This window comes from Nipponia nippon, unplaced genomic scaffold (genome assembly GCF_047370975.1).
Source record: "Nipponia nippon isolate SJK-2023a ecotype South Korea unplaced genomic scaffold, ASM4737097v1 scaffold_9, whole genome shotgun sequence".
Taxonomy (NCBI): Eukaryota; Metazoa; Chordata; class Aves; order Pelecaniformes; family Threskiornithidae; genus Nipponia; species Nipponia nippon.
The window spans coordinates 38,306,466-38,333,148 of NW_028262413.1; the positions used below are offsets into that span (position 1 = coordinate 38,306,466).

The window sequence follows — 26,683 nt, forward strand, 5'->3', positions numbered from 1 at the left end:
TGTTTTTGACTGAAAGTGTCTGACCATAAACCAGCACTGCTCAGCTGTGTGTGGGGATATTTGCCTTTCATCCCTCTCACTGCCACGTTTGCGATATGCTGAGGACTTCTTGATATTTACAGGCTTGACAAACCCAGAACTGCCCGGACAAAGGTGGATGAGCTGACGGTTCAGTGCAGCCATCCTATACCTTTGGCACATCCACAGCTTGTGGGCAGAGCACGTCTTTCACTGAAGCTTCTGCTGAAACGATTGTCAAAATGAGCTGCTGCGGTCCGAGTCCCCCTTCCACCCCTTCCCTTGGGATTCAGCATCAGTCGCACTAAGTTGTGTGAGGCGTTTCACCCTGATAGCGGTTTTTTACCTTTACTAATCCATAGGGTCAGGAAGACGGTGCTATATTCCTTACAAGCCACTGATGCTTTGAAGGGTTTTGCAGAGATAACTATTCAGAAGAGCCTAATGAAGAGCACGGTCTTGTAGCTGAGAAACTCCCACCACTCTGAGGTGGTGGCAGCAACAGGGAATTTTCCTTCAATCATTCATGAAGCAGCCAAAGGTGGCAAGAAATTAATAAGGGAGAAAATGAACGCTTGGGAAAAAAACAGTGAAACAGAAGAGTGCAGAAGCTTATAGACAATTTGTGCCCTGCTGAGAGGGAGACAGGGGCTCCCCGTGCCTGGCGAGCCACCAAGCAAACACAGGACGAGCGCAGGGTGAGCACCCACCTTAACACCACAAATGCTTTTGCTGGTGCTCTTCGAAAGCAATGGCCGTGGCAGGGACAGCAGGAGGAACAGCAGAAACCCTTCCTGCTCTCCTTAATTCATGGAGCAGCTTTAAAAAATGTTCACCCTAAATCGCTCACATAAAAATAAAACCAGGTGTTTATCTAGAAAAAAGGCATTGTCTAAATAACATTTGTTTTCTGGGCATAGATGCACCCAGAGTAAAACTATTTTTAAAAAGAGCATCTTTTGAACACTAGGATATAGAAAGTGAGAGGCTGCACTGAATTTCTTACAGAAAAGACAGCTTTTTTCCAGTGAGCTCACTTAGTAAAGGAGACACAAAAACACTAGAAAGTACTAATTTACCTGAAAATGCACTTTCAGGCCAAACAAAACTACTTGTGAAGTTGAGTCAAAATTAGCGAATAAAGATTCAGCTAAATAGGAAAAAAGCAAAAGGTTAACCTGTTTTATTTTGGGGTGTGCAAAAAAGTTTGAAATTTTATTCCACAGATGAGGCTAAGGTCATTTTCCAAAATGTGAAAGAACATATCTAATGAAACACTCTTTCCCCTTGAAAACAATTATCTCGATATATTTTTATGTCACTGAATATTTTTAGGTTTTTTGTGCTAATACAAAGTGGACCTGTCTGTTTCTCATCTGGGCCATCAGAAGAAAACCCCACCGTTATTCAGCAGCTCTAACACCAGCTCAAAGGAGCACCTCACTGGGAAGCCCAGAGAGCAGCAAGACACTCGCTAACCTGGTGTCACAAGAGGCCAGCAGAGACTTTTGCTCCCAGAGCCACCAGCCTTTCGATGCCACCAGGGCCGGACAGGCCGGATGGGTAGCGTGGCAGGATCCGCGGCGGTGCGGCCAGCAGGTATCGGCATGGGAAATGCCAAGCACAAGACCTTTATTAACGAAAGACCATGTAACTGAGGTAGGATAGATCCTGCCATCAGCCACTTAGAGGGAGAAACCTGTGCCCAGAAAGGGAAGCCACGACTGCCCAGGGCGAGATACAACCTCGTATAAAGACACCTCCGCTCAGGCTTGATGGAAACGGAGCAATGACCTACTTCATTGCCGATGGCATGGGGAAAGCAGGGTTTGCACAGCACTGTGTTTTAATAACAAATAAACCCAAGCTCTGCAGACCCTCTCTTGGACAGTGATGAGGATTTCCTGGCCCCGGCAGCGTTTGGGGCCGTCCCTAAGCAGGCGGCTGCCAGCTGAGCACAGCTCCTGGCAGGGGCTGAATCCCCAATGTGCACAAAAGGAGGAACAAATGCATCCGTAGGACGGTGTGGGTATTTTGGCGGGGGAAGGCTAACCGCCCCGGTGCTCCCGCCAGGAGGGAGGAAGCGTTTCAATGCCAGGACGAGTCCCTGAGGAGCAGCGTGGGGCTCACAGTTTGGCAGGCAGGGGTTATTGCTGGGCCACCACAGAGCGTCAAGCAATACGCAGTGTGTGACACCGACAGTCCCCGTGCAGCGGGCACACGGGGCTCCAGTCCTGGGGCAGGGACGGGGCCAGGCCAGAGAGGGGAGCTGCGGCTGGCGTCCAAATGCTCCTGAGAGCATGCGCTGCCTCTTCCTAGCATGCTTTTGGCTTTTGAAGAGGAAAAATAAAATGAGAGAGGGGGAAAGGGTTAAAAGAGATGGAGTTTAGGGGAGGTTTTTAACTGATTATACATAGAAGCTCTCAACTTATTACTGTTGTGAAGGAAAAAGAGAGAAAGAAGGCAATTATAGCAAGACCTTGGATGCTTGAAGGATGGAGTTTCCCACAGCATATAGCCATGCACAGGCATCCCTAATGACTCAACATCAGAGCAATAGCAAATAAGGAAAACATACATTTGGGGCAAGACTAGAAGAGCCAGAGCAGGGATTCCTCTAAGGACACCCCATCTTTCCTCTGGTGGGCACAAAGCACACAGAAACAACTACCCGTGTCAGAGCCGTGCACTGGTTTAATGCACCAGTATTAAACTCCATCTGTTAAATCGATGCAATCCCATAGAAACACTTTTCCTGCCATTTAGGAGTGGCTTAATACATTCCTAATGAACTGGATCTGAGACAGACCTGACTAAAGCAGGGGAAAAAAATATGGATTAATCCCAATAAATTAATTTATTTGCATCCCTCTACCCAGAATCACAATAAAAATCATTTTTCAAATTAAAACCAAGAAGGAAGCCCTAAGACTGCTCAATAGGAAAAAGGAAAGATGATGGGGCAGGGTCCTCGATGTGAAAGCAATAAAACACTGTGATGAGGAGGGCCCTGACTACCTGTATGGCTTGCAGCTCTTACTTGTGTTATCCCCTGCTTCCCAGCTGATGCAGGGACCGGCTGCAGCTCAGGAACTCGAAAGCAGCATGGGAGGAGAGGAGAAGCAGGACAAGCTGCCTGTTAAACGATGGTGTATGTCTGACTTGCTATCGAATAAAAAGACTAAAAATGGAGATTACTTGTGTACAACCACACACAGTTTCTGACGTCATTTTCAGTTTTGAGAAGTCTGATCTAACCCCACATTATGCAACTGTTGAATCTTCCACGGTGGCAAAGTCTAATTTTCACACGCCTACATGCTATGTACCTGATTTTTTTTTTTATTTTTAAATATCAACAGCCTACAGCAATTTTTTTTAAAGAGACTTAAATGGTCATAATGGTTACGAAAGGTCCCAGCTTCACATCCGTTGTTTAAAAGGAGTTAAAGCAAAAATACACAAAGTCCAGTCTAAAAAATAGGCAATGAAGGTAACGCGACAGTAACAGATTAAATGAAAATTCAAGGGACAACTGCAGACAGAACCTATCTCCAGCATGTGGATTATACATCCACGTGCAAAAAGTATTCGATGCGTGTTTCATCTATAACCCACCCTTCTTTTAAAGGTCACTTTTATAATTGAGATGTGTCAAGAAAAGAAAAAAGCCCCTAAATAAAAAAAAATCATGGCCATTTTGTATTGGTCACTGCTGGAATACACTAACGCGGTGCTTAACCAAGCTTTTGCCTGAGTTAAGCAAATCATAATGTCACATAAACAAAAGTTCTTTCTTGGATTAACTCAGATCCTGTGTAAACAGACTCTCACAGCAGGCAACGAAGAAAGAAGAGAAAGAAAGTGAAGGCAGTCATAGCAGCAAGAGCAAACCGGGCTGAATTCTCCTCTCTGGCCCTTTTACAGCCCTGTCTGTGATGCAGTGAATTTCCTTCTCGCTGGAGCCCAGCGTATGACCTTGCATTTCTCAAAACATATTCAGAGCTGCTCAATAATCAGTTTCAGAATACAACAGCATTTCTGCCTTTCGCGTTGGGGTTCTTTTTGGACAGTCTAACTTGGTGACTAATTCCCACCCTACTGTCAAAGATACATGAGGGAGAATGCAGAAATCATACGAAAGGATTTTGATTTTGTGTGGTCATGACCCTGCCAGTGTCCTGGGCAGAAACTGGTTTCTGGGCAACACCCTTTCTAATAACCTTATACTGCTCTTCACATCAACGTCTCCTTCGCTACTGTGGAAGTTAATCAACAGCAATCAAGTTGCACAGAGGTACATGTGCCCTGTGTACAAACCAGCAACATATTGCTTTTTAAAATAAGTATCTTGTCCCAAGACTTAGGTGGGCATTTTTCAGAGATGCACATAATGACGGAACTACATGGGTTCAAAACTGAAGGCCAAAGAGAGATGATCTTGCTAGGCAAGAGCAGCTGTCCTCACCTACTGGGTAAGATGCATGACTTGAAGAGCTGAAATTCATTTCTGCACCGTCGACTTTGCACTGTATGGGTCCAGGCAAGCACATGCAACCTGTATTGGAGGTTATCTGAAATCCACTGGATTTTGTTCTGTGAATCAGGCCTGATTGACATGGTCCCTAAAGATACTGGTATCTGTGTGAAGTGATTCACTTGACTGCAGCTCATCACAGGCCCATTTTACCAGGCTGATTTACAAACTGCAGGAGCTCCAGCTAATCTTCTCTCTGCTCCACCAAGGAATAAAAGTGGATGTTGCTAGGAGTGCTGATAGTCCGGACAAGAAAAAGACTTGTTTTCTGTTTCTATGGTTGCAACAGCCCTTAAGAAAGATATAAATTTCCCTGCAACAACTAACTGCATATTCATTTTAAGGTAGATCTAGTTCCAGATTCCTGAGACAGAACCCTCTACCTGTTCCCAACCCCACGAAGCCAGAGCAGCAATATAGAAAGTTTCTAATCTCAACAGAATTCAGTGAGCAGCACGATTGGTTTGGAAAATAAACAAACAAAACAAACAAAACCCCCCCAAAACCCACAGCAAATTTTCAGCCTGTATGTACAAAACCAATGCAAACAAGTGGAACATTCTAGTTATATTTTGTAAAACACACGTTTGGGATCAACAAAACATCAAACATCCAGACCCTAGATTACAAAAAAAATCTATTGCCATCTAGTTGTCAACCCCAAGTTTAGACAGTCCTTGTCGGAAATCATGTAATTCATCTATCTTCCCGTCTAGTACATCTAAAAAATTCTTTAATTCAGTTTTAAGGTTGGTCTGCCTATGTTTGCTCTCTTCAACTTCTGTCCTTAGCGTTCTGACTTTCTCTTCAAGATCTTTGTTCTTTTTCTCAGCAGCCTTAAAGACAAAAGAGACAGTAAGATGAATCATAGAGAAGGATGAACTGCATTTAATAGGGTAAAGCAACAAATGGCAGCCGAGCTGTAAAAGTTTGCTTCGACTTTGGCAAACTGATTAAGACAAGCACCTCTGTGAGCAAGCAACATGTGCTAGTCAGATTAAAAGGAAAGAAAGCCCAGGCAGGGAAGGACACAGATTAACTGGAAAAGATGCTTTGCATCAGATTTTGTCATTTGGTTGATATCTTAAAATTCAGCTGGATTTAAATCATGCACTGTGCATATATTTCTGTCATTGCTACAGTTGCAGAATTAGACACTGTGCTGCCAATTACATACAGAATTATCTATGGTGGTTTAACCTTGAAAAACAAGCTTAGAAAATACTGCCTGAGGAATAATATTACTTTATTCAGCACTTTTGGATTTATTGGTATTTTTTTGAAGTTCCACTTTGTGTGAGCACCCAGGCAAGGAACAGGGCAGCCACCTAACACTGCCCTTGCTCCAGCTTGTTCTACTGTTTTCGCCCGTTAGCTCTTCCGCCTGTCGTTCTCCATTTCATGTGTGTAAGCACATGCTTATTCTCACTAAAACCCACAGACAACATATTTTACCATACTGAATCAAACAAAATTCATACTTTAACCGTTTTCAGCATCTGCAGTCCTCAGCAGCCTTCTAAATGATTTTAGATCGTTCAGATTATCAGATTGATGGCTTATTTGATTTATTGGATTTGATTTCATTGATGAGACTGCTTATATTTGTTCTCCTTTCATGTATTAATTTATTGCATTTACACAAGCCCCGACTTTAACGAGTGATGCTGCAGCCCATCCAGCTCTGCTCCGAGTGAGCACCTCCCAGCAGAGCAGCCACATGTGCAAAACCAAGCCACAGCGAGCCATGCTTTGCTGGCAAGGAATGATGCAGCATGTAAATGCATCCTCAGGTGAACGTTTTTCCCTGGTGGTGTGCAGCTACGCTCATCTGCTTCCTTCCGAAAAGCCCTCCCTAGTGCCACTGTGGCAATTAGCCTCAGGTCTTGGAGTGCTGCTCAACACACATGGCTGCGGTGCAGCTCCACAAGAGCAGAGCAGCAGAAATAGAGGATACAGGATAGCCTGGAATCTGCAGGAGATAGGTGCAACACGATCCCAGGCAAGCAACTTCCACAAACGGCAAGGCAAAGAAATGGAGCTATTAAATGACTCCTGTGTTGGGAAGGGCACGGTGTATTTTGCACGTAATTAGCATTTTTTGTTTTTACAAACCGGAGCTCTTTCGCCTTCAAGTGCTGAAGTTTGAACAGAGAAAAGCATATAGTTATGAGAAAGAAAGTAAATGTATCAACTGTTTTAAAATTAATTTCATTGCTAAACTATACCTGTAATTGTTGAGACACAGTTTCACATTCTGACATTAGCTGTGGTATAATTTCACCCTGCTTTCGGAGCTCTTCCAGTTCCTTTGAAAACATAAAAGAAAAAAAAAATGAATGCAAGCTTCAGTTTAAAACATAATGAAAATTTGAGAATATGAAATGACTTTGCATGTTTTATTGTATTCTGTACAGTATTTGGATGTAAAATAACCAAAATAGCATGTCTGCATTCCAAAACACATGCTAATTTTCTCCTAAAACACATTTTTGCACTGTATTTGTGACTTTGTGCTTCTAACACAGACGATGTAATCCGATCTCCAGCATGAATGCCATTAATTATATCGATGAAATCTTAAACTAAAACACATACCTATGCAAAAGATACATTCAATGAGAGAGAAGTCTGAAGGGCTGTAATGCTACAAGCAATTTATAGATGGTAGCAAAGAGCAAATTAGACATGAATTTTCAATGATATATGCCAGCAAAAAAAGGCCAATGGCATTATGAGCTGTATATACAGAGGCATCATTAGAGAGCACAGCTGTAAGGGGCTCTCCTCCACTGTACAGCTCTGAGAACCACCCCTCCCCGAAATTTCTATTTGGTTCTGGCATCAGTATCCAAATTGAGATGACTAGCTGAAAGGAGTTCACGAAAAGAGCAACGTGACTTGATAGGAGACCATGTCTCTGACGGAAATTAAGAGAGCTGAATACATTAACACCACAAACGAACACCACCGATGTGGGTAGTAGGGAAAGACTTGAAGAAGGCCTGTACATTTTACAGAAGGATTGTCAGAGCATCTGAAAAGCACATTTGCAGGTCCAAGAGAAACTGTGACTTGAAGGGAGTGCAAGAGCCTCCTCCAGAAACTGCCCAAGTAGGTGACAGTCTCAAGAGCAGGCAGGGACAAGTGTTCTCTGAGCTGTACTGACACAGGACAGCAAAACCAGTGCTATCTGAAAGGCAGATTTCTTGGCTACAAAATACAATTTCTTCCTTAACACGTGAACTTACAGCACAATGCGAGTGTAACAGAATCCGTAAGTCAAGCTCTTCCACAGAACCAGACAATAACATTTTTTCCTCAAGTCCCCCTGATTCGCAGGCATATATATCTGTATATACATAAATAGTGCCTGGGGGCTCAGATCTCAAAATATAAATATATTATACTATATATATACTTACTATATATACACACACACACACTACTATACCATATACTTACTATATATGGTATAATACAGCATGTGCATATATATATACACACATTATGTATATGCTATATGGCACACGGTATATATATAAATACAAATATTTCACTAGATAGCTCTGTCCTGACTCCCATGTCTTTACATTTCTCTCTCCTCATTTCCTACATGAAGAGGATATCAGCAGCTCCTCTTACATGGCAACGTTCATGAGCAGGCTTCGTGCTGGTTTGAATTGCAGACAATGAAAAGGTTACTTATAGGTGGCTTAGACCTAATCAAGAACCTGCTAATGTAAGTATGCAGTTTGAAAACAAGTTAGTATATTGTCAGTGTAAATGGAAGATAGGCATGTAATATTCACAAGTCAATCAATTTTCTAGTTCGCTTGGTACCGTAAAAATGTGAATCTTGAGGAAAACACTAGCAGATAATAAGGGTTATTACAAATGCTATTACCACAGAAAGGTTGGGAAGAAAGCATGACATTTTCCTTTGAAATATAGGGCTGAAAAACATATTATATTTATAACAGTGCATCAAAATCCATCTCCCTAAACTATTTCCTTGTGCCATCTTAAAACCCCTTAACAGCACTGCTTTTAAGAGCACCAGCAGAGATGCTGTAACGGCACATGGCAAACTTTACTGCACCTGCTGACAGCTTTTTCTCTTCAGCCAGCACAGAGCATTTGGCCATTGTAATGAAGGAAAAACCCAAAGATCCCATTATTTTACCCACTGCTCAGGAGCATCAAGCCATCAACATCATTCTCCATAGAAAAATGAACACCCTGTATGTCAAAAATGACAAACTGGGGTACTCTAATTGAATCTGAATTTCTCACTCTTGGTATTAGTCCTGAGATCAGAGGGAGACCATAAAATGGCAAAGCTGAGGACTATGAGCCATTCAGATAAAGAAACAGGACTTGTTACACAAATGCCATGTTATTTTGAAAATGATGTCTTTTTAGTGATGCTCCTGATGTCTATGGGAATTCAGGACATGGGGACTGGCAACCGAATCTGTTCTCAGCATACATCTGTCTGGCTTTGGATAACTTGGTTCACCACTCCAGCTCTTCTATTAGGAGTAAAGTGTTGTACACATAGAAGTATCATGTTTGTTAACCACTGCCAAATTAAAGTGTGCTGTCACAGTGCATAACACATCATGAAATTGAGACTGAGGAACTCTATCAAACTATTGCTAAAGTCGTACATAGAAAATCTAGAAACGGGTGACACCCTGAGACGTTGGGCTTCTTCTGGTCGTAGGTCAGTCCATAAATCTACATCCCAAGTGAGAAGCAGACGCAGCCACTCAAACTCTAAAGCATGCCTTTTCTGTGTTCAGGGCACTCACCAGCTCTTTGTCCTGAAGTTCTGTTTCCAGTTCCTGGAGACGTCTACTCAGCTGCGCATTTCTTTCCTTCTCTTTATTTATTTCATTGCACTGTTCCTCCAGTTCTTCAATCTTTAAGAAATGTCAGACATTAGGTGAAATTTTTCAAATTTCTGGAAATTTAGGGTAGACCACGGCTGATGTAAATGGGCATTGCTCCACTGAGCAGAGGGAAGCACGGACAATTTTAATTTGTCACGGATCTGTTTCCTAGATCATAGCATTTGATTCACTGCAACAAAATTATCACTTCTTTCCTTAAAAAGAGCCAATTTACACATCCACTAGGAAGCCCTGGGACTGTCTTTATTCTCTCTCAAACAGTATCTCATATAATTACTAAAGAATGCGCAAAACACCGAGCTGCTAAAATAAGCGGGGCTGGGGACAAAATCCGCACTTCATTTCTATGAAACCAACACAAGACCATATGAGCTGGGGTTTCCTAATGCAGCAAGGAGAAGAAATCTCTCCAGTGCTCCCAGCTTTGCCTCCTCAGGGTTTGCTTATTATTCTAGCTGGAGTACAAGGGACATAACATTAAAACTTTGGGGGAAGAACCAGTTCAGAGCAACGAGCGCCGCTTTGTTCTCTCGCCCAGGGACGTGCTTTGCTCTCTCCATACCTCCTCCTGCCAGCTCCAGACTTAGCTCCCAGGAGATGCGCTTCCCACAGGCCGATGGGCCAGCTCATTAAAGTATGTACTTTAATTCTCAGCTTTGTGTTGCTTTGGGATTACAACTTCCCTCATTTGAAGGTAGAGCAATATGCAAAAAATTCTGACCCAATTAATAAAGGAGAAGGAACTTCCCAGGGCACTGCAGTGGTGCAGTGTGAGCGCCGAGCAAGGAACCTACTTGGGGGAAAAGCTCAGAAAACCTCTCTGCGCAGAATAAGACAGCACATTATACAGACAGTGTTGCTGCAGTCATGGCTAGTCACCAGTACAATGACTTTGCAGCTGTAGTAAAGCAGTGTTTTGATAATCTCCTCAGAGCTAGGCTACAACTACTGAGATGTGGCATGTTTCATCAGTTAATGTTAATGAGAACAACTTTTCTCTGCAACAGTATAGAAAAGTAAAAAACTACACTGTAAATTATGATGTTTTCTTATACTGTTCCAGTCTCTCACTTATCCCCTATCCAAGAGACTGGATGTAGGAACCCAAATCATGTAACAACTAATATTAATGTGTTAATGTACCATCAGTTAATACAGCTCTGGTTTGATCTCTGAATTATCACCGTGCACACCTAAAATACATGCAAATAGAGAGTATCTGCCTGGGGAAAAGGTTGCTCCACATGGAACTTCAGTGTGGACAGGCAACCCAGGCCACCTCCAACACTAAACCCTATTTGCAGCCTACTGACATACAAAAAGATATGAAATTCCTTCCCTCTTTGAAAGTAAACACTAAACAACAAAAAATCCTCACCAGACTGATACAATCTGATCTCTACACCGAACGTCCCAGTGATCCATCTAAGTGAGCAGGGAAAGGGTCCAGATTTTTCAAAGACATTTAAGATGAATAGAGTGAAATTATCCCTGCAAGCGGTGCCCACGGAAACCAAGCTTCCCCGTGCTCAGGCTGGTGCCAACCCTGTGTGGGGCTGTTACAGATAGCACTGCGTTAGTTGAGGGACAGTACCAATGAATACTCAAACTGAGGCTTTAAAAATTTAAACTTCTCAATTGTTCTCTGCTGTAGCCACTGATCACCCTCCGTCTTATGCTACTGAGAAACATTGTGCTCAGTAATGGAGGGGAGAAGGCTTTCGATGATGCCTTTTGGCAGGTTTCTGGATGAGATGTGCCTGGCATTGGAGCTGGAGGACCCAGCTCACAGCCTGCAGTGCTGAGGACATAACTCACGTCCTCATTCCCCTGCCTGCCAACAGGATTTGCTTCCAATACTGAGTGGTTCCCAGCTGGGTTCCCTGTGGGTAACCAGGCCGTAACCTTGCCTTCTCCTCATTCATCACCTGGCAGTATTTAAGTGAGCTTTGAAAGGGGTATGCAATAGTAATCCCACCTTTAAAACCTTTCTGTTTTATCACCCCGGCCAGCAACCCCTGCTGACACCAAATCTCCCAAATCAAGAGGCAGGGAGCTTCACGTGATGCGGCAGCACCAGTCCTCCCGCTGCTCCCCAGCCCTTTGAACTTCCCTGCCCGCTGTGTGCAGAGGGAAGCAGCTGCTTTAACAACCCCTGTCCACTTCCCTTTCAAAGATAAAATCCGTCTCCTAACACACACAAAGATAAAGCAGCAGAAATCCAAGAGAAAGAGCAATGGCAGGAGCAGCTAACTGGAAGAGACGCTCTCCTGTGGGTATGCTCTGCTACCTTGCTCCTGAGCTGGTCGTTTTCCTCCTTGCAGGCTGAGAACTGCTTCTTCCAGTGCTCGATGCTGGCCGCGGACTCCTGCAGCGCCGTGGTCAGCCTGGCGTTGCTCTCCCGCAGCGTCTGCAGCTCCGTCTCCCACTTCTTCACGTTGGATGAACTGAGAAAACCAGGGTGCCATTAGGTGACTTCACCTTATAATCCTGTGTACCATTACTCTTTACCTGACTGCAAACTCATCCACCTCTTGTGCCTGTTTACCAGTGATCTGTTGTTATAAGATCAAGCGTACTCAGATGTATGCACTTGCCCCTAGCCATTGCCTGCCTAAGGAGAACATAAGCCTTAATTTGACTGTCTCTGCCAAAACAAAGGGATCTATCAACTCCAGCAACGGTGACCTGTGCTTCTGGAACAGAAGTCCTGTTGTCAAAGCTGGCTGTAGGATTAAGCTGACAGCTGGGATCTCCAGCGTTTGCAAACAGAGGTTTTACTCGCGCGCTGTGCACAGTCTGTGCTCACCTCCAGAGCGGTGCGGCTCTGCCTTGCTGAGCACCCGCTGCAGTGCAGGCCTGCGGGCATGGTACCCGTGCAACAAAGAGACTCTACACATTTGCAGATGGTACAATAATTCAGAACAGAAGATGTCAGGGGGTTGACACTACCTATATTTGATATTTCTTTAATGCTCAGCCTTAAATATAAAAGTGTTACATAACGGTGAAGAATTGAACTACTCATTCCCCAAAGCTTCAAGCTGCAGTGTAGAGCATGAGATTAGAGAGTGAATGGAAAGAAGGCTTTGAAACTCCCTACATGCTAGCTGCTGCTTGCCTGTGGAGGTGTCTGCAGCAGGAGGAGCGAGCAAACTTTATGACTTGAAACAGGTTACGCTACTGAAATGCCAATAAAGAGAGATGATGTACTTCAAATATAATATATGCAACTTTGGAATTGCTCACTGGGTAACGCTGCTTATGGTGTTGCTGCCTTATTTTTTAAATGGCTTTTTAAGAGTAGCTTGATCCTGTTATATTGTCTTTCCATTCACAGATATATTCACACGCAAGAGGCAGACAAGGCAAGATCCCAGTAGAGAATTATGGCATTTTAATGTCGTAACTTTGCATATTCCAATGCCTGTATTTTCACTATGGCTGCAAATTACTCTTCTCAGCATTTTCAAATAATTTATCAAAGCAAATAGCAAAAAATGTGCCTTCAAGGGGCACTGTCCACCGCTTTAGAAACATTCCCCTTAGACTTCTAAGCAGCCTGGTGAAATTATATTTCTCACTTCAACTTTTTAAGGTTGAATTAATTCCCTTTTATAATTTTAAATATCCATATCTATTTTCATCAAAGTAAATGGAGCAAACTCGAAGAGGAAGAAGAGATTGGCTTCACATGGTATCAGTAGCAATTGCTCCCCCATGGCTTTAATGTTATTTCTGTAGCTCTAAAACTTCACAGATGAAGGTGGTTGTAAGAGTTGGCATCAGCAGAATAAAAGAGATCTTAATTCATCACGAACTAGATCAGGAAAAAACTAAATGGTAAATATCTCTCAACTGGATAACGGGAGGTACTTGCTAAAATCTGCTCATTCATCCATTCTGCTGCATCCTTTTAAATTAATGCAATTACATTTGAATAATTTCTGTTAATATAATTAGCCATCAGATAATTACAGCACATTATTCCAATGCAATTTAGGTATTAAAGAAACTTCACCTTTGGGCTAGAGCAATTTTTAATTTATCATTCTCAGACTTGAGATGTGCCTCAGCAGGACCACCATGTGATGCTTTCTCATCGTCTGTCCCGTTCACACTAGATGCTCGAGTGGAAGATGGTGTTTCACGTCCAGATTCCTGCAGCACAACACACAAATGAACACTGGGCTTCTCCTGCATCTCCTGCAACACCACAACACCAAGTTCTTTGTAATCTTGATCCCACACCACCCTGGCGAGACCTAGGCTGCATATGCTCTCCTGGCGGAACAGTGGTAACAAACACATACCCTTTACATCTTGGCTGCAAAGCTGGTCTGTTTAAAATGAATGAAAAAATGATAACAATAAACAAAATGAAAGTTTAAAGTGTTTAAAAATTTTTTGAAGTGTTTTAACTGATGAGGCTTGTGTTTTCTAAAGGTTGTTTGCTTTTTTTGAGGTAATGAAACAACACAGCGCACCTGGAAGCACACAAAGTCCAAACCAAAAATAAAAAAAAGAAGATACTGCTCCTCCAGAGAGATACTATTCATAGACTGCTTGGTGCTGATCACCAAGAGAACAAACAAAGTGAACCATAAAGGCCATGACCAAAGTCTTCAAAAAATGAGTATCCAAAGTCAGCCTCTCAGATCGATATTTGTGGACCCCACAAAGGGGGTTAGTTGCAAGACTAAGAGCATTCAGTATATTTTTTCTGATCATGCATCTGAATTTCTCTCTGATCAAAATTCGTCTAACTTTCCTCCAAACATCAGCCCAGGCCGAGAATGCCCGCTGAACAGGGTTCATTCTTACCTAATGGAATGTGCATGAAATTACAGTAAAACACATGAAGAGACTGCGACAACACTCAATTTCCTCAATCTGTAAGAAACCCCAACCTCCCTGGACACGGAGGCACTTTGCTATATCAAGGTGTGCTGTCTAGAAAAGTGCATTGTACAAATATGCCACACAAGCTTCTTCCAACCGCTCACTAAAGCACTGCCTCTGTTCCCACACCACAGCTTGCAATTCGTCACATCCAGGCAACGAAACGCTACGGCCACAAAGTCAGTCTCTCCACTGGAAAAAACAACTCCCACAAAAGTAGATTAGACAAATGACAAAATGAAGTATCTCGATGAATCTCATTTACTGTCTGCTGAAGCACTACACTGACTTACTTTCCAGTGACCGAAAGTATGTGTAACAGTACAAATCAAAGGATGTATAGCTTTCCCTGTTATTAAAAAAGTTCTAAAGCTCAAGAACTGCTGAAAAAAATTAGATATAAATGAAGTCAAAGAGCATGGATGGATGAAAAATACTTCTCTGACAATGTTCATGTCCAGCTGCTTACAATTACCTTTGGCAATCTTCATTTTATACTCTAAGCTTGCTGCCAGAAGCTGGTACAGTCCATTAGAAAACATAACTTTAAATTATTTATCCTGTATGCACACAGGTATTAAAGCTAAATTACAAACCTGGGAATGATTGCTTGAGGTCTCAATTTTCTCTTGAGATCTGTCTCTTGCTAGTTTGGCAGCTTCTTTTACTTCTTGGAATTTCTCTGCAAACTGGAAAAAGCATGAAAGGTATTTACTAAAATGATTTATCATTTATTAAACTGTTCAGATTACTATACTTATATGGTTCATAGATCTCCAAAAGTGAACAACTAATTTTGATAATTTTAGAATTTTGGCAAGAAAAAACATTTTAGTTCTTTGGCAGGGAAGTTCTTTCAAAAGGAATGGAGGTGTTTCTAGAAGTCCCTTCTAGAAGGGACATCTCTGTAGCTCTGCCCAATCACAGTAAAAACCCATGGAGAAAAAAATAGGAGCTATTAGTGTCTTCTGGTTTGATTTGGTTTTGTTTATTTCCTCCCCCTCCTCTGTTTCACTCAATGTTGCCAGTCTATTAAAGTTGAAAGTACAAAAGACATATGTTTGGGTAAAAAAAAAAAAATAATCAATGTCTTCTATTCTTAAAAGCAAGTCAATTAAATTAAAGAATGCAAATGAGCTCATGAGATATCTGCAGGATGCGAACAAGGGATTATCAAGACACAGAAAAAAGTAGAAAAAGGTAGATCTGAATGTATGATGGGGCCATAGGAAAACACAGCTTTTCTGGTCTAATTTTCTTATTACTGGCAAAAATACAGGTAGAAGACTTCAGGGAAAGGCTTGAATGCTTCCTGTAAGAGGGTTATATCAAGCTGAGGGAGGCAGGGGAAAGGAAAGATAAAGATGCAAAGTAATGATCCCAAGCCCTACAAGTTGCTGCAGGACATCTGCTCCGAAGCCAGTCTGGCACTTTTGAAATACAAGTATTATCACAGCCAGTCAGAGTTGCAGGGCTTTAAATGCTTTAAACAGTGTTTAAAGTTTTAAAAGAAGGATTGCAAAGATGAAAGAAAAGGCTTTTTTTTTTTTTAAATTAAGATGTATCCTGTATAAGAATGGGTATCTTTGTCTTCCTTCTAAAGCAGCTTGGTCTTGCTTGTCTGTGTTCTGAGAAACTTGAAATGCTAGAAAGGAAAGACACATTAAAAGTGCATATAAATAAATCTATTATATTGCACAGTTTGTGAATAAAAGGACTGCCGTTATATCCTCAGATAATTCAGAACACTTATGACAAAATTGTAAATAAAAGCATGAACATACATCACATTTTATACTCAAAGAATGGGAAGAATCATTACCCACTTACTAATCTTATCTTCTAACTTTTAGATTTACAGCAGGTATTTAGCATGCTCTCTCTCAGTAAAATACTGGGACTATAAAGATTGATAAAACAAATCTTCTCCAACTGGTCTAAGAGAAAACGGGATTTATATGTAGAGGCACCTGTGTTTTGTATAACACACACAAATGGAAATTCCCAACAAACACACATACATCATTCATAAATCCCATGGACAAGCACATTCCCAAAGCCGAGTGAAATTTCGGGGGTAGACTACGATCTGCGACAATGCTTATGAATGAAGACCGAGCTCTCAAATCCAGCTGTTTTCTATATAACAGCTGGAATTGCATATGCAAAGTATGTGCTTTCGGATGGCAGTAGTTGCTATCTGATGGCATGTGCAGTCACTACACACACAAATGACTTGATTACCTTTGTAGCACTATAAAGATCATTAGGAACATCTACATTACATTTTCGCCTTAAGTGGTTTAACTCCAACTTTACACAAAATGTATCTCCTGCGGTGACAAAACAGCTATAACAAACTGATTATTTCTAAAATATTGTATCAACAGTAAGCTCTACACTTGGGTTTCTTGCAAATAGTAAAGAGCTGTTTTGAGTCTCTCTTTTACAATAAATCTTTACGGGCAAGTATGAAAAATTTATGACGGTTCTTCATGGACTATATGAAATATGAAAAGACAAAAAGAATTGGAAGTGATCTATCAAATTTTATTTTTGCAACTATCTTCATAAAGCACACAGAAGACTGCTGTGAAAAATTATGTGAGCTGAGAAGAAAATGACATTTTTCCACATTTTCATAATAAAAAAATGTATACGACTGAGCAAAGCTAATCCTCAGTATAAACCTGATAATGATCTCATTGCACAATAGATTTCAGTCATGTCTCTGGTTTACCAACAGATGTATTTAATACATTTGCTTTTAGAAACAAGTACAAAGAACTGAATTTTTCACCATCTTAGTGACAGATCTTTGACTTTAAAAGACAAAATATTACCCTTCTTTCTTTTTGTTGCTACAAACGTAAAGACGGCTGCGCTGGTTTTGGCTGGGATAGAGTTAATTTCCTTCATAGCAGCTAGCATGGGGCTATGTTGTGGGTTTGTGCTGACAACAGTGTTGATAACACAGGGATGGTTTAGTTCCTGCTGAGCAGCGCTTACACAGAGTCAAGGCCTTTTCTGCTTCTCACCCCACCCCACCCGCGAGTGGGCTGGGGGTGCAGAAGGAGCTGGGAGGGGACACAGCCGGGACAGCTGACCCCAGCTGACCAGAGGGACATCCCATGCCCTGTGACCTCATGCTCAGCGTATAAAGCTGGGGGAAGAAGAAGGAAGGGGGGGACGTTGGAGCAATGGCGTTTGTCTTCCCAAGTAACCGTTACGCGTGATGGAGCCCTGCTTTCCTGGAGGCGGCTGAACACCTGCCTGCCGATGGGAAGGAATGAATGAATTGCTTGCTTTGCTTTGCTTGCGTGTGCGGCTTTTGCTTTGCCTATTGAACTGTCTTTAGCTCAACCCATGAGTTTTCTCACTTTTACCCTTCCGATTCTCTCCCCCATCCCAGAGGCGGGGAGTGAGCGAGCGGCTGGGTGGTGCTTAGTTGCCGGCTGAGGTTAAACCACGACAACGGCTGTAACAGAAACGGTGGTGAAAGACTGTCTCTGGTTTTTGTTTACCGCACACACTTGGAAACAGTCAGTCCATAAAGAGTTCTGCTGCTGCTTCTTTTTCATTCTTAGCTAATTAATACCTGCTAGATTTTACTAACAGTCTATTTTTAAAAGCTACAGAGGATCACTTGGCTTGTTATGAAATTAAAGCCTTTCACTTGATTACTCTTCTGAGTGCAGCAACACGGTGGTGACAGCCCAAACTTGTGTAGCATTACCAATGCTAATTGCTACAGCAGCAGACCAGGCGTTTCTGAAGCCATCCCAATCCCGAGGCTGTCTCTGAGAGTGATGGCATGGCCACAGCATCTAATCACTGGCAGAAATTGAAGCGGTGCCTTCTCTCCAGTAACCGATTTCTTCTGTCCCAAATGTAAATAATTGATACTACAAAATCATGTCCCACCTCCAAGACCTAAGTTGACTTTGAGCTATCAAACCATTGCAACAATAGGGATTGTTAATGTGAAATTCCTAGTTAAAAAGTGAAATAATCTTCTGTTTAGTAAAAGAGAACTTGGTAAATGTGGTCTTGAGGGGAAATGCATGTATAAATATCCAAAACCAACTAAAAAAATCATCATGCTCCTTCTCCCTTCCATCTTTACTCCCTTCATCTTCCCTCTCCTCCACCCTTGTCCTTAGGCAGACAAAGTTCCCCAAAATTAGCAAAAAAAACCCAGACTGGAGTAGGAGAAATGCCAACTGAACACCACTCCCATAGTCCATCAGGGATTATATGACGTGTCTTCCCATGGCCCAGGAAGCTGTGAGACTAAGCTGCAATACGGAAGAGATTTGCTGCTACCAACACTTGTGAAGCCTTTTAGTCTAAGGCTGCTGCAGCCCATGAGCACTGTTTGATTATGAGTCTTGGCCCATGAAATTTAATGGGGACTCAAGGATGCTCCTGTGCATTGCACAAATTATTTAAAGGCTGTTCAAATCTGCAGCCAGCTTGTCACCTGGAGAAATATATATATATTTAAATAGATCTTCTTAACATTTTATACATTAAAAAGCATTATTTTGTATGTGTAAATGTTAAGCTCCTGATCTGGCATAATATTTTACGTCTCCTACTGACAAATTGTGCCAGTGTCAGATAGATGAAACAGCTGCTCCCACCCAAAGCAGTCTCATAAATATTTCATTGCCCTCTCGGTTTGCAGAAGGCTGGGTGATGTGACGTTCCCGTTGGGGAGCACCGCCGTGCTGTGACCCACAAGGCACGCGTCATTTTGCCTGTGGTTTTCTCTGGATGAGCCATCAGTACTGGGCAGATCGGCAGCAAACAAGGCTATTTACTCCTGAAAGCAGCCGGTAATTTGCTGTAGCACAGCACAGCCAGCGTGCTGCCAGCACCGAAGCCGGTTGGACTGGGGCGGCTGTGCTGAGTGCTGGGGGCCCGGGCAGGCTCTGCTCCGAGCTTTCTCCCCTGCAACACAGTGCCTGGCAAATACCGCACACGTAATGTGCACGCATGCACAGAAAGGAAGTCCAGTGCTCCCCAGATGCTGGATGCAGTTGCTTTATGATGTGCGAAGTCTGGGTTTACTGTGTTTCTCACCTGTATAAATCTTTGTCCCTATGCCCTTGACTACCTACAGCTCCTCAGAGAGCATGTCTGCGTCGAAGCATCCTGAATGATAGCAGAAATTTTACTTAACCGCTTCATGTGCAAAATACATCACTACCTTTACAGCACCAGCCCTGCCTCTTCATCGCACCCAGGCACACCATTAATTCTCACCTATTTTGATTTGGCTGGAGCAATGTATGAATAATGTCTTGAGACCTTTTTGAAGCACAGGGTGGGAAGGGGGGAAAGGAGGGTCAGCAAGTCCTGCAAGAGGCGAAAAGGACCCTGAGTAGGACATCAACTTTAAGCCCTAGGATTCTCCCCATCAATGTGAATGGTAATTAGGTTACTAGGTCACTGAATGCAGTTTTCATTAATGGCTCATGTTTAATTTGAACTGCTTTTCCCTATAGGTATGGATTAATGCTTAAGTATCTCAAGAGAAGAAAGGCATTAGAAAGAGGCAATATCTTTTATTAGGCCAACCAATATACTTAAAAATGCAGACATTTTTAGGTGTGCTAACCTCTTCTCATGTCTCATTATTATTCATTGTTTTCAGCAGACATTTTCCAGATTTATTTATTTATTTATTTAAAGCCAGAGCTATTGATCTCTGGTTTAGTGGAGTTTTAGTGTGTCCTTTCAACTCCTGACTAAAAGCTTCAATTATTTCCAGTAAAACTGGCAAGCTTTAATTTATATCTTTTGTAAGAGTATAATGATATCAACATAAAATGAAACTTGATTTTACTATTCCCAATACACTTATACATCTGTAATCTCTCTACCATCTCTGGCCTTTCGTACTAATGGTTCAATAATTAAACTGAGGGGCATGGATGACAAAGGATATCTTTGTCCCATTGCTTTGCATGGTGGCAATAAAGCAGGTTTTCTAACATTTTCCAGATAGATAACTGATTTTTTTTTTAAATAGATCATCTCGAGCCATTTTCAGAAGTGCTCCCCTTAAGCTCCCCTTTGATATTCTGACCAGAAAAAGTCTTTCTGCTGATTTGGAAAGCTTTTCCTGCAAGTAGAAGGCTGTATTATCGGCAGTGGGCTCTTCAGCAGATCCTGCAGTGCAAACAGATGTGCAAACTGATCTGGAGAGAAACACAGCCGGTGCTGGGGGCCCTGTGCCCACATGACATGTTTTTCAGATTGGCTCTCGTTCAGCCACACGAACATTGAAGAGCTGCTTTCTGATACCAGCACTAAATTTATTCTAAGTACGTGTTGGGACAGTTTTGGAGAATATGGTAAAATCTCTCTGATTAGGGTGCGAGGACCTCCAAATATACCTCGTGCCTTGTTATACCTCTTGTCTCCTGAGCCAGTCTCAGCACCACGCGCTCCACGCGGTGCGTGGTGCACGTTTAACCCCAGCCAGCACCGAGGTACCGTGTGGCCACCTGTCATGTTGCAGAGGTGTGACTTCAGTAATCCAGATTCAAAATTACTGTCCAATGGTGCTAATTCTTTCATTTGGTGTCCAAAAGTTGCACTGTATCATGCTTACCTGTTACCCAAAACAAACCTTTCCCCTAGGTCCACTTTAATCCTCCCATATTCCTATACTACTTATTTAGCTATTATGAACATCTCTTTGCCACAGGAGTGGAGAATACGCATATGTGAAATGAGCAGTCCTCTGCACTTGATTAAACATCATAAAACATAACCAGCACCAGCACCTCATTTTTATAAAACAGTTTTGCATGTGATTGGTTGGGTGGCCTTAGCATCCCAGAAGAGCAGATTATTGCCATGGCACCTTTATGGACATCTCAAGTCCAACAATAATTTAATGTGAAAAGTAAAATATGCTTTACCTTTAAGAAATATTTGCAAAAAATGCAATTCACTGGAAATTGCAATAACTCAGTAAGACAGACTTAGTAGAATAAATTTTTATAACAATTCACTTGATGGAAAGGTCCTCCTTCTATCGCAATGGTCTGCCTTTGCTATTTTAGACACTACAAGAAGCATCTTGTTCTCCTGATTCTTTTCATATCAAAGCACACAAGAGGACAACAACACGAGAGACTGTGTGCCATGGCCAAGGACACCACGTTGAGTTAACTGACAAAACCCAGTGCCAAGCAGCCATGCTTCAAGTGTCAACTATGTGTTAGATAAGTAGGGTTTTTTCACTGCATGAACAAACAAACATCTCCACTGCTTGATGAGCACTTGGCGAGACCACTAATCTAATGACAGAGGATGTATTTTAATCCTCTGGTTATTCGTTAGAAGAGGCAGCTCTAGACTTTACAAGCCTGCTGTTGTAGCCAGTCTCTGGTCCAGGCCAGTGTTGCATTAATACCAAACCCACGTTTGGGGTGCAGCTCTGACACACAACTCTGCCAGCAAACCTGGCGTCCGACCTCCCCAGCTACTCGTCCCCCGTCTCTGCCACAACTCACTGTCACCTCCCCAGGTCTGGGATAAAACCGCTTTGGGTCAGGGCTGCAAATCACACCACTGAGCTGAAATGTCAAAAATGCAGTATTATTTTATCCCAAATCAGTTTACCGAGCCTCCTGAGAGCATGGCCCCACCAACAGTGGTATCTGCAAGACCAGGGCACTGGCAAGCCCCGGGGGCAGGCAGCTCTACCTCGGTTAGCTACCAACGGCAACAAGTCATCGAAACGCACACTTCTGAGGCTGGGATAGCAACTTTCTTCCTTCAGAGACATCAGGCAGCCCTAACGCCAACAGTCCTGGCATATCAGTGGTGCCCTTTGTTTTTGGTGCCGCTTTCAGCTGAAATGAGCACACAGGGCAGGGAGATGCCAAAAAATACTTCAGAGTTCAGGTTGTTTCTGCAAACATCTGAAAACACAAATGCTTTCAGCCACGCTGGGGAAGATACCGTTGAGATCATCTCACTAGTACCATCATCAGTGCTCAGATTTAATTTGACTATAGTTTTATAGTTTTGACTATAAAGTTTGCAATACTGCCTGCTTCTGTATATACAGACACTGGGTAATTACAGGAGAACGGATGAAGAGGACTTGCAGAAGCATGCAGCTCAAAAGAGGTCAGTTGGGTATATGCAATTCTTCATTAATAAGAAATTCAGTGAGCCCCAGTACCTTTGTCAGCTGCTGCTCGGAGGGAAAGCCCAAACCAAACACAGTATTTGCTCTGCTGTCCGCCCACTGGCCGAACTTCTGCGAGGTTTTAGTGAAGGTCATGTTAGGTGTGATTGTGCTGTTTATGATCACCTGTTTAAAAACAGATCAAAAAAGAATTAAAGAGTAGAAACCACATCGGAAATGCATATCCTAGCAACGATATCATCCAAAGCAATTAGCAGTCTAAATTGGGAAATCGCTGTATTCAGAAGACTTTTTCCCAAAACAAAAGAGTTTCTATCTTGTCTTACTTCATGAAGGAATTTTGATGTTTTGTCTTCTTGTTCCAAAGCACTGTCACGGTCCTGCAGTTAAACACCGCTGCAGGAACATCACTGAACTCAAAGCAACAGCAGGGACAGGAGCTATAAAATTACCCTGGCAGAAATGCTGATACAAACCCCTCTTTTTTCAGTGTTACAAAGGTACACTGCTACTCCCACCGCTCCGCCAGGTACCTGGGATGGCCCGAGGCCTCCAAGCAGGGTGTCTACCACAACACCTGCCCTCAGACTGGAAGAGCAAAGAGATATTTCTGCATTTCTCCATTTGGCCTCGGGCCTCCACAAGTAGGATGCCTGAGACATGTCAGAAATTTTAAAAAAAAACAACAAAAAACAAGAGACGGAGAAACTGATAGCTTAATAATGAGTTTAACTTGGGAGGGTGGTGAAGTGCATCCCCAACAACGCACATGCAGTACCAAATGTGGGCCTCGTGACAAATATTCTGCCACTTTACACAAGTTAACTAATATCTGCTTTACCACCAGCAACCTTGAAAGCAACAGTGGTTCTTGTAATTAAAGAAATAGCCAACATGAGGAAGGCTGTTGGGATGAAGTCTCTAAGGAATGTAGTGGAACAAGCATAAAATGTAATCTTGCAAAAAGGAATGAGATATATGTCAGTTCATTATCAAAAATCTTAACTTTATTTGCAAGATACACCATTATATGAGTCTAGAGACTCCTTCCCCTGGAAATTAATTCATGTACAATGTTCTTTCTGCTAACAGAATAGGAGCTTTCTTTAGTAATGCGTACCATCATCTCCAATATGCAAATTATGCAGTAATTAAGCCAAATCTGTGGGACAGTTTAATTAACATGATCAGGAAGTATCCTGGCAACATCTTTTACTATGTATTCCAAGCAGTTTTTTTCCTAAGCTATCATTTACATTTAGCAAAAAGTGTGAATTAAATTTACCAGAGAAGGATGATTACTTGCCTCCGTCCCCTCCCTAACTTCTGGCCTCTGTGCTGATGCTTTTATTTGCTTTCTTAGAAATTGCTCGACTTCAGTGGTTCCCTCTTTTTGCATCATCACTTTCAAATAAACATACGATTTTCTGCCATTTCCTACCACTGAAAGTTTCAGCAAAAGGATCAAATTGATGAGGGCCAGGTGGCTGATGCTCCTGAAATTGTTTTTTGCATGGGAAGAACCAGGGAAGAAAGAGGGAGAGGTGACTCTGCAACCAGCGCTGGCCAACACACACCATACAGACATCAGCTTCCAGGGTCAAAACATCTTTTTGAACGGCCGGTTGACAGGCAGCGGTACAAGCTAGGCTGCCCAGACGTACTCTCCTCTGGCTAAGTCACACAACAGAAACGCAGCCAATATAAAATCTAAGTGCAACTTCAGAGATCTAAATTAAAAGAAAATCAAGGATTTTATGTAGGGTTTTGACAATGCAAAGGGAGTATGATGATATGAGGATTGCATGATACAGAGAGTCACAAGAGCAGGAGGAAAAGCTACCACCGACCCAAAAAAATCAGGATGCTTTCCAAAAACTTGAAGGAAAGTGCTATATGTATATTTCTTCTTCAAAAATCTTACATCAGACAGATGAACTACTTACAAATGTTTAGCTTCTCAAGTTACAGAATTTATTTTAGAAGCTCTGAACTACCCAGAAATTTTAAGTGATAAAAAGTATTACTTCAGTCCTACTGTGCCTATCAAATTAGACATCTGTGGGGAAAAACTAATAAAATGGCCCCTTTTATTGAAAGGCAAAAGCCTCATTCACTGGAAGCAGACTCCAAGAAGAATAAAAGTTCTTCCTTACCTCCTACGATAACCATTGAGTAAATAAAAATATATAAAAAAACACACCAAGGATATCTTTTAGACCACAGTCCAATATTATCAAAGCAGCGATAAAAGGAATAATGAAGCCTGCAAATTGTAAACCAAGAAACATCTTATTGAGCAACGAAATGAACTACATTAGCTTAGCACCTTAGAGGTTAATGTTTTCTATAGCCAGTGCAGAATCCAAGAAAACCTTGTGGTGATTACACACCTTAAGAAACTGACAGTTCATCTGTTACATTTATAATAAGCTGCAATTAGTGAAACTGCCTAGAAGCCGGCTCTACCTTTTTTTTCCTTAAATCCTCCTGTGTCAGTCAGGCACTTCAGAAATGCTGCGTTCCTATGGAGAACTGAAAACCTAAGTAAAAGCTTAGGAGATTAAATCAGAGCTCACGGAAACCATTCAGAGGACCTGGATGCTGCGGGTACATTGCATGTACCCACCCGGTCTTCCTCCCCATCCTCACCCCATCGCCCCGTCACGCTTGCAGAAAGATGCTGTAACACTGAACTTTGGGAGCATCAGCCTGCACATTCACTTCCCACGTAAATCTGGTCATCATTTCAGAGCAAAGATACTACATTGGCCAGGGAGCAATCATGTTGGTTGTGTTTAGGAGAAAGAAAGGCTCTTATGATTTCAAAGAATAAGGAGAAGCAAGGCTTGCAAGCGCTCCTGCCAGGTAACCCAGCCTGTCCCCCCTCCCAAAGCTGGCTCACCCTTGGCTACGTGATTGCAGAAGGAAACTACTCCCCACCACTCCTCCATCTCATGGGCAGAAGGTCTCCAGCCACAGGGGAAGCCTTTGTGGCCACCACAACAGGAATGTTCAACCAAACTGGGAAAATCTTCTTTTTCCAGGAAAGGATGAGCCAGAATTTCCAAGTTTCAAAGGAAGAAGGAGCTGAGAGGAAGGGTGCAGAAGGCAAAGGACATATTTGAAAGCTGCTGCGGGCAGGATGAGCCCACGGGCTCTTTTCCACCCCTAACTGCAATCCAGTATTATAATTCTATAAGAAAATGCAACTCATCAGTTCAAATGGGCTCTTACGAAATAACTTTGCATTTGGTCCTCATTCATATAATACACACACGGTGCAATTCCGGCTGCATCAGAAAACTGAATAAACTTGTGGACTTTCATCCAGGATAATGGATTCAAAAGACAAACTACTCTCTAATCAAATGCAATCAATCCCTGAAGTGGTTAAAGAGTTCTCCCTAAAGACAAAGGCAAAGAGAAGCATAATATAATAAGCACCTTACAGAATAATAAACTCATTCATCATACTGACTGAGTTGTCTACATGCAGTTAAAAAAAATATGTGCCTTTGCTCTCATCTACATGCAAGCGTATCAGATGGTGAACATTCCTGATACATCCACATAAGCCAAACAAAATCTCATACTAATTTCGCTTCCTTTGGGGGAAAAACAATCCTGACAGATCTAAGTTTTTATTTAAAGATGACACAGAAGAATTTTTGCAGTACAAGGTAGCACTACATCAGCCAGAAATTACTCCAGACATTTAGAAACACACCAGGTATACTCATCAGATAAAAGTGAATGCAAATAAGCTGGCATAGAGCAGAACATTCATAGGCTGTAACACACCCATCCCACTGCCTTCCCATGGAGAGAAACTGCCAAATAAATCAAGCAGGGAGGGGTCACAAGACGACCTGAGTGCGTAGAAGGAAAAAAAATGTATTGGCAGCTCATGCCGCTTGTGATATATGAGCAGTGCCTATATATACAGCTGCCATTTCTTTTAGGGGATGCTTCAAGTATGGAAAGGGTTCCCCTCCCACACTCCCCGTATCACAACACCGCACTAAAGAGGCAAAGCTGATGTGGCTCCTGAAAACCCATTTTCCCAAGTTACCGTTTCATTAACATAAGGTGAACATGCGTGCTGGCTGGCTGGAGTACAGAGGG

The 26,683-nt window shown here is 42.3% G+C and overlaps 1 protein-coding gene across 2 annotated transcripts in view; it reads right to left on the reverse strand.

Moving 5' to 3' along the window:
* Positions 1–5,107: 5,107 nt before the first annotated feature.
* Positions 5,108–26,683, reverse strand: part of HOMER2 (homer scaffold protein 2) — a 58,954-nt gene continuing 37,378 nt past the window's right edge. For both annotated transcript variants that reach the window (XM_087745471.1, XM_087745472.1), the window contains exons 3-9: positions 22,589–22,720; positions 14,973–15,065; positions 13,496–13,635; positions 11,765–11,921; positions 9,373–9,483; positions 6,784–6,864; positions 5,108–5,391 (exon numbers count right to left, since the gene is read on the reverse strand). In XM_087745471.1, coding sequence (XP_087601597.1) covers positions 5,203–5,391; positions 6,784–6,864; positions 9,373–9,483; positions 11,765–11,921; positions 13,496–13,635; positions 14,973–15,065; positions 22,589–22,720 — 903 coding nt within the window. In that variant the 3' untranslated portion in view covers positions 5,108–5,202. The remainder of the gene's footprint in view (positions 5,392–6,783; positions 6,865–9,372; positions 9,484–11,764; positions 11,922–13,495; positions 13,636–14,972; positions 15,066–22,588; positions 22,721–26,683) is intronic.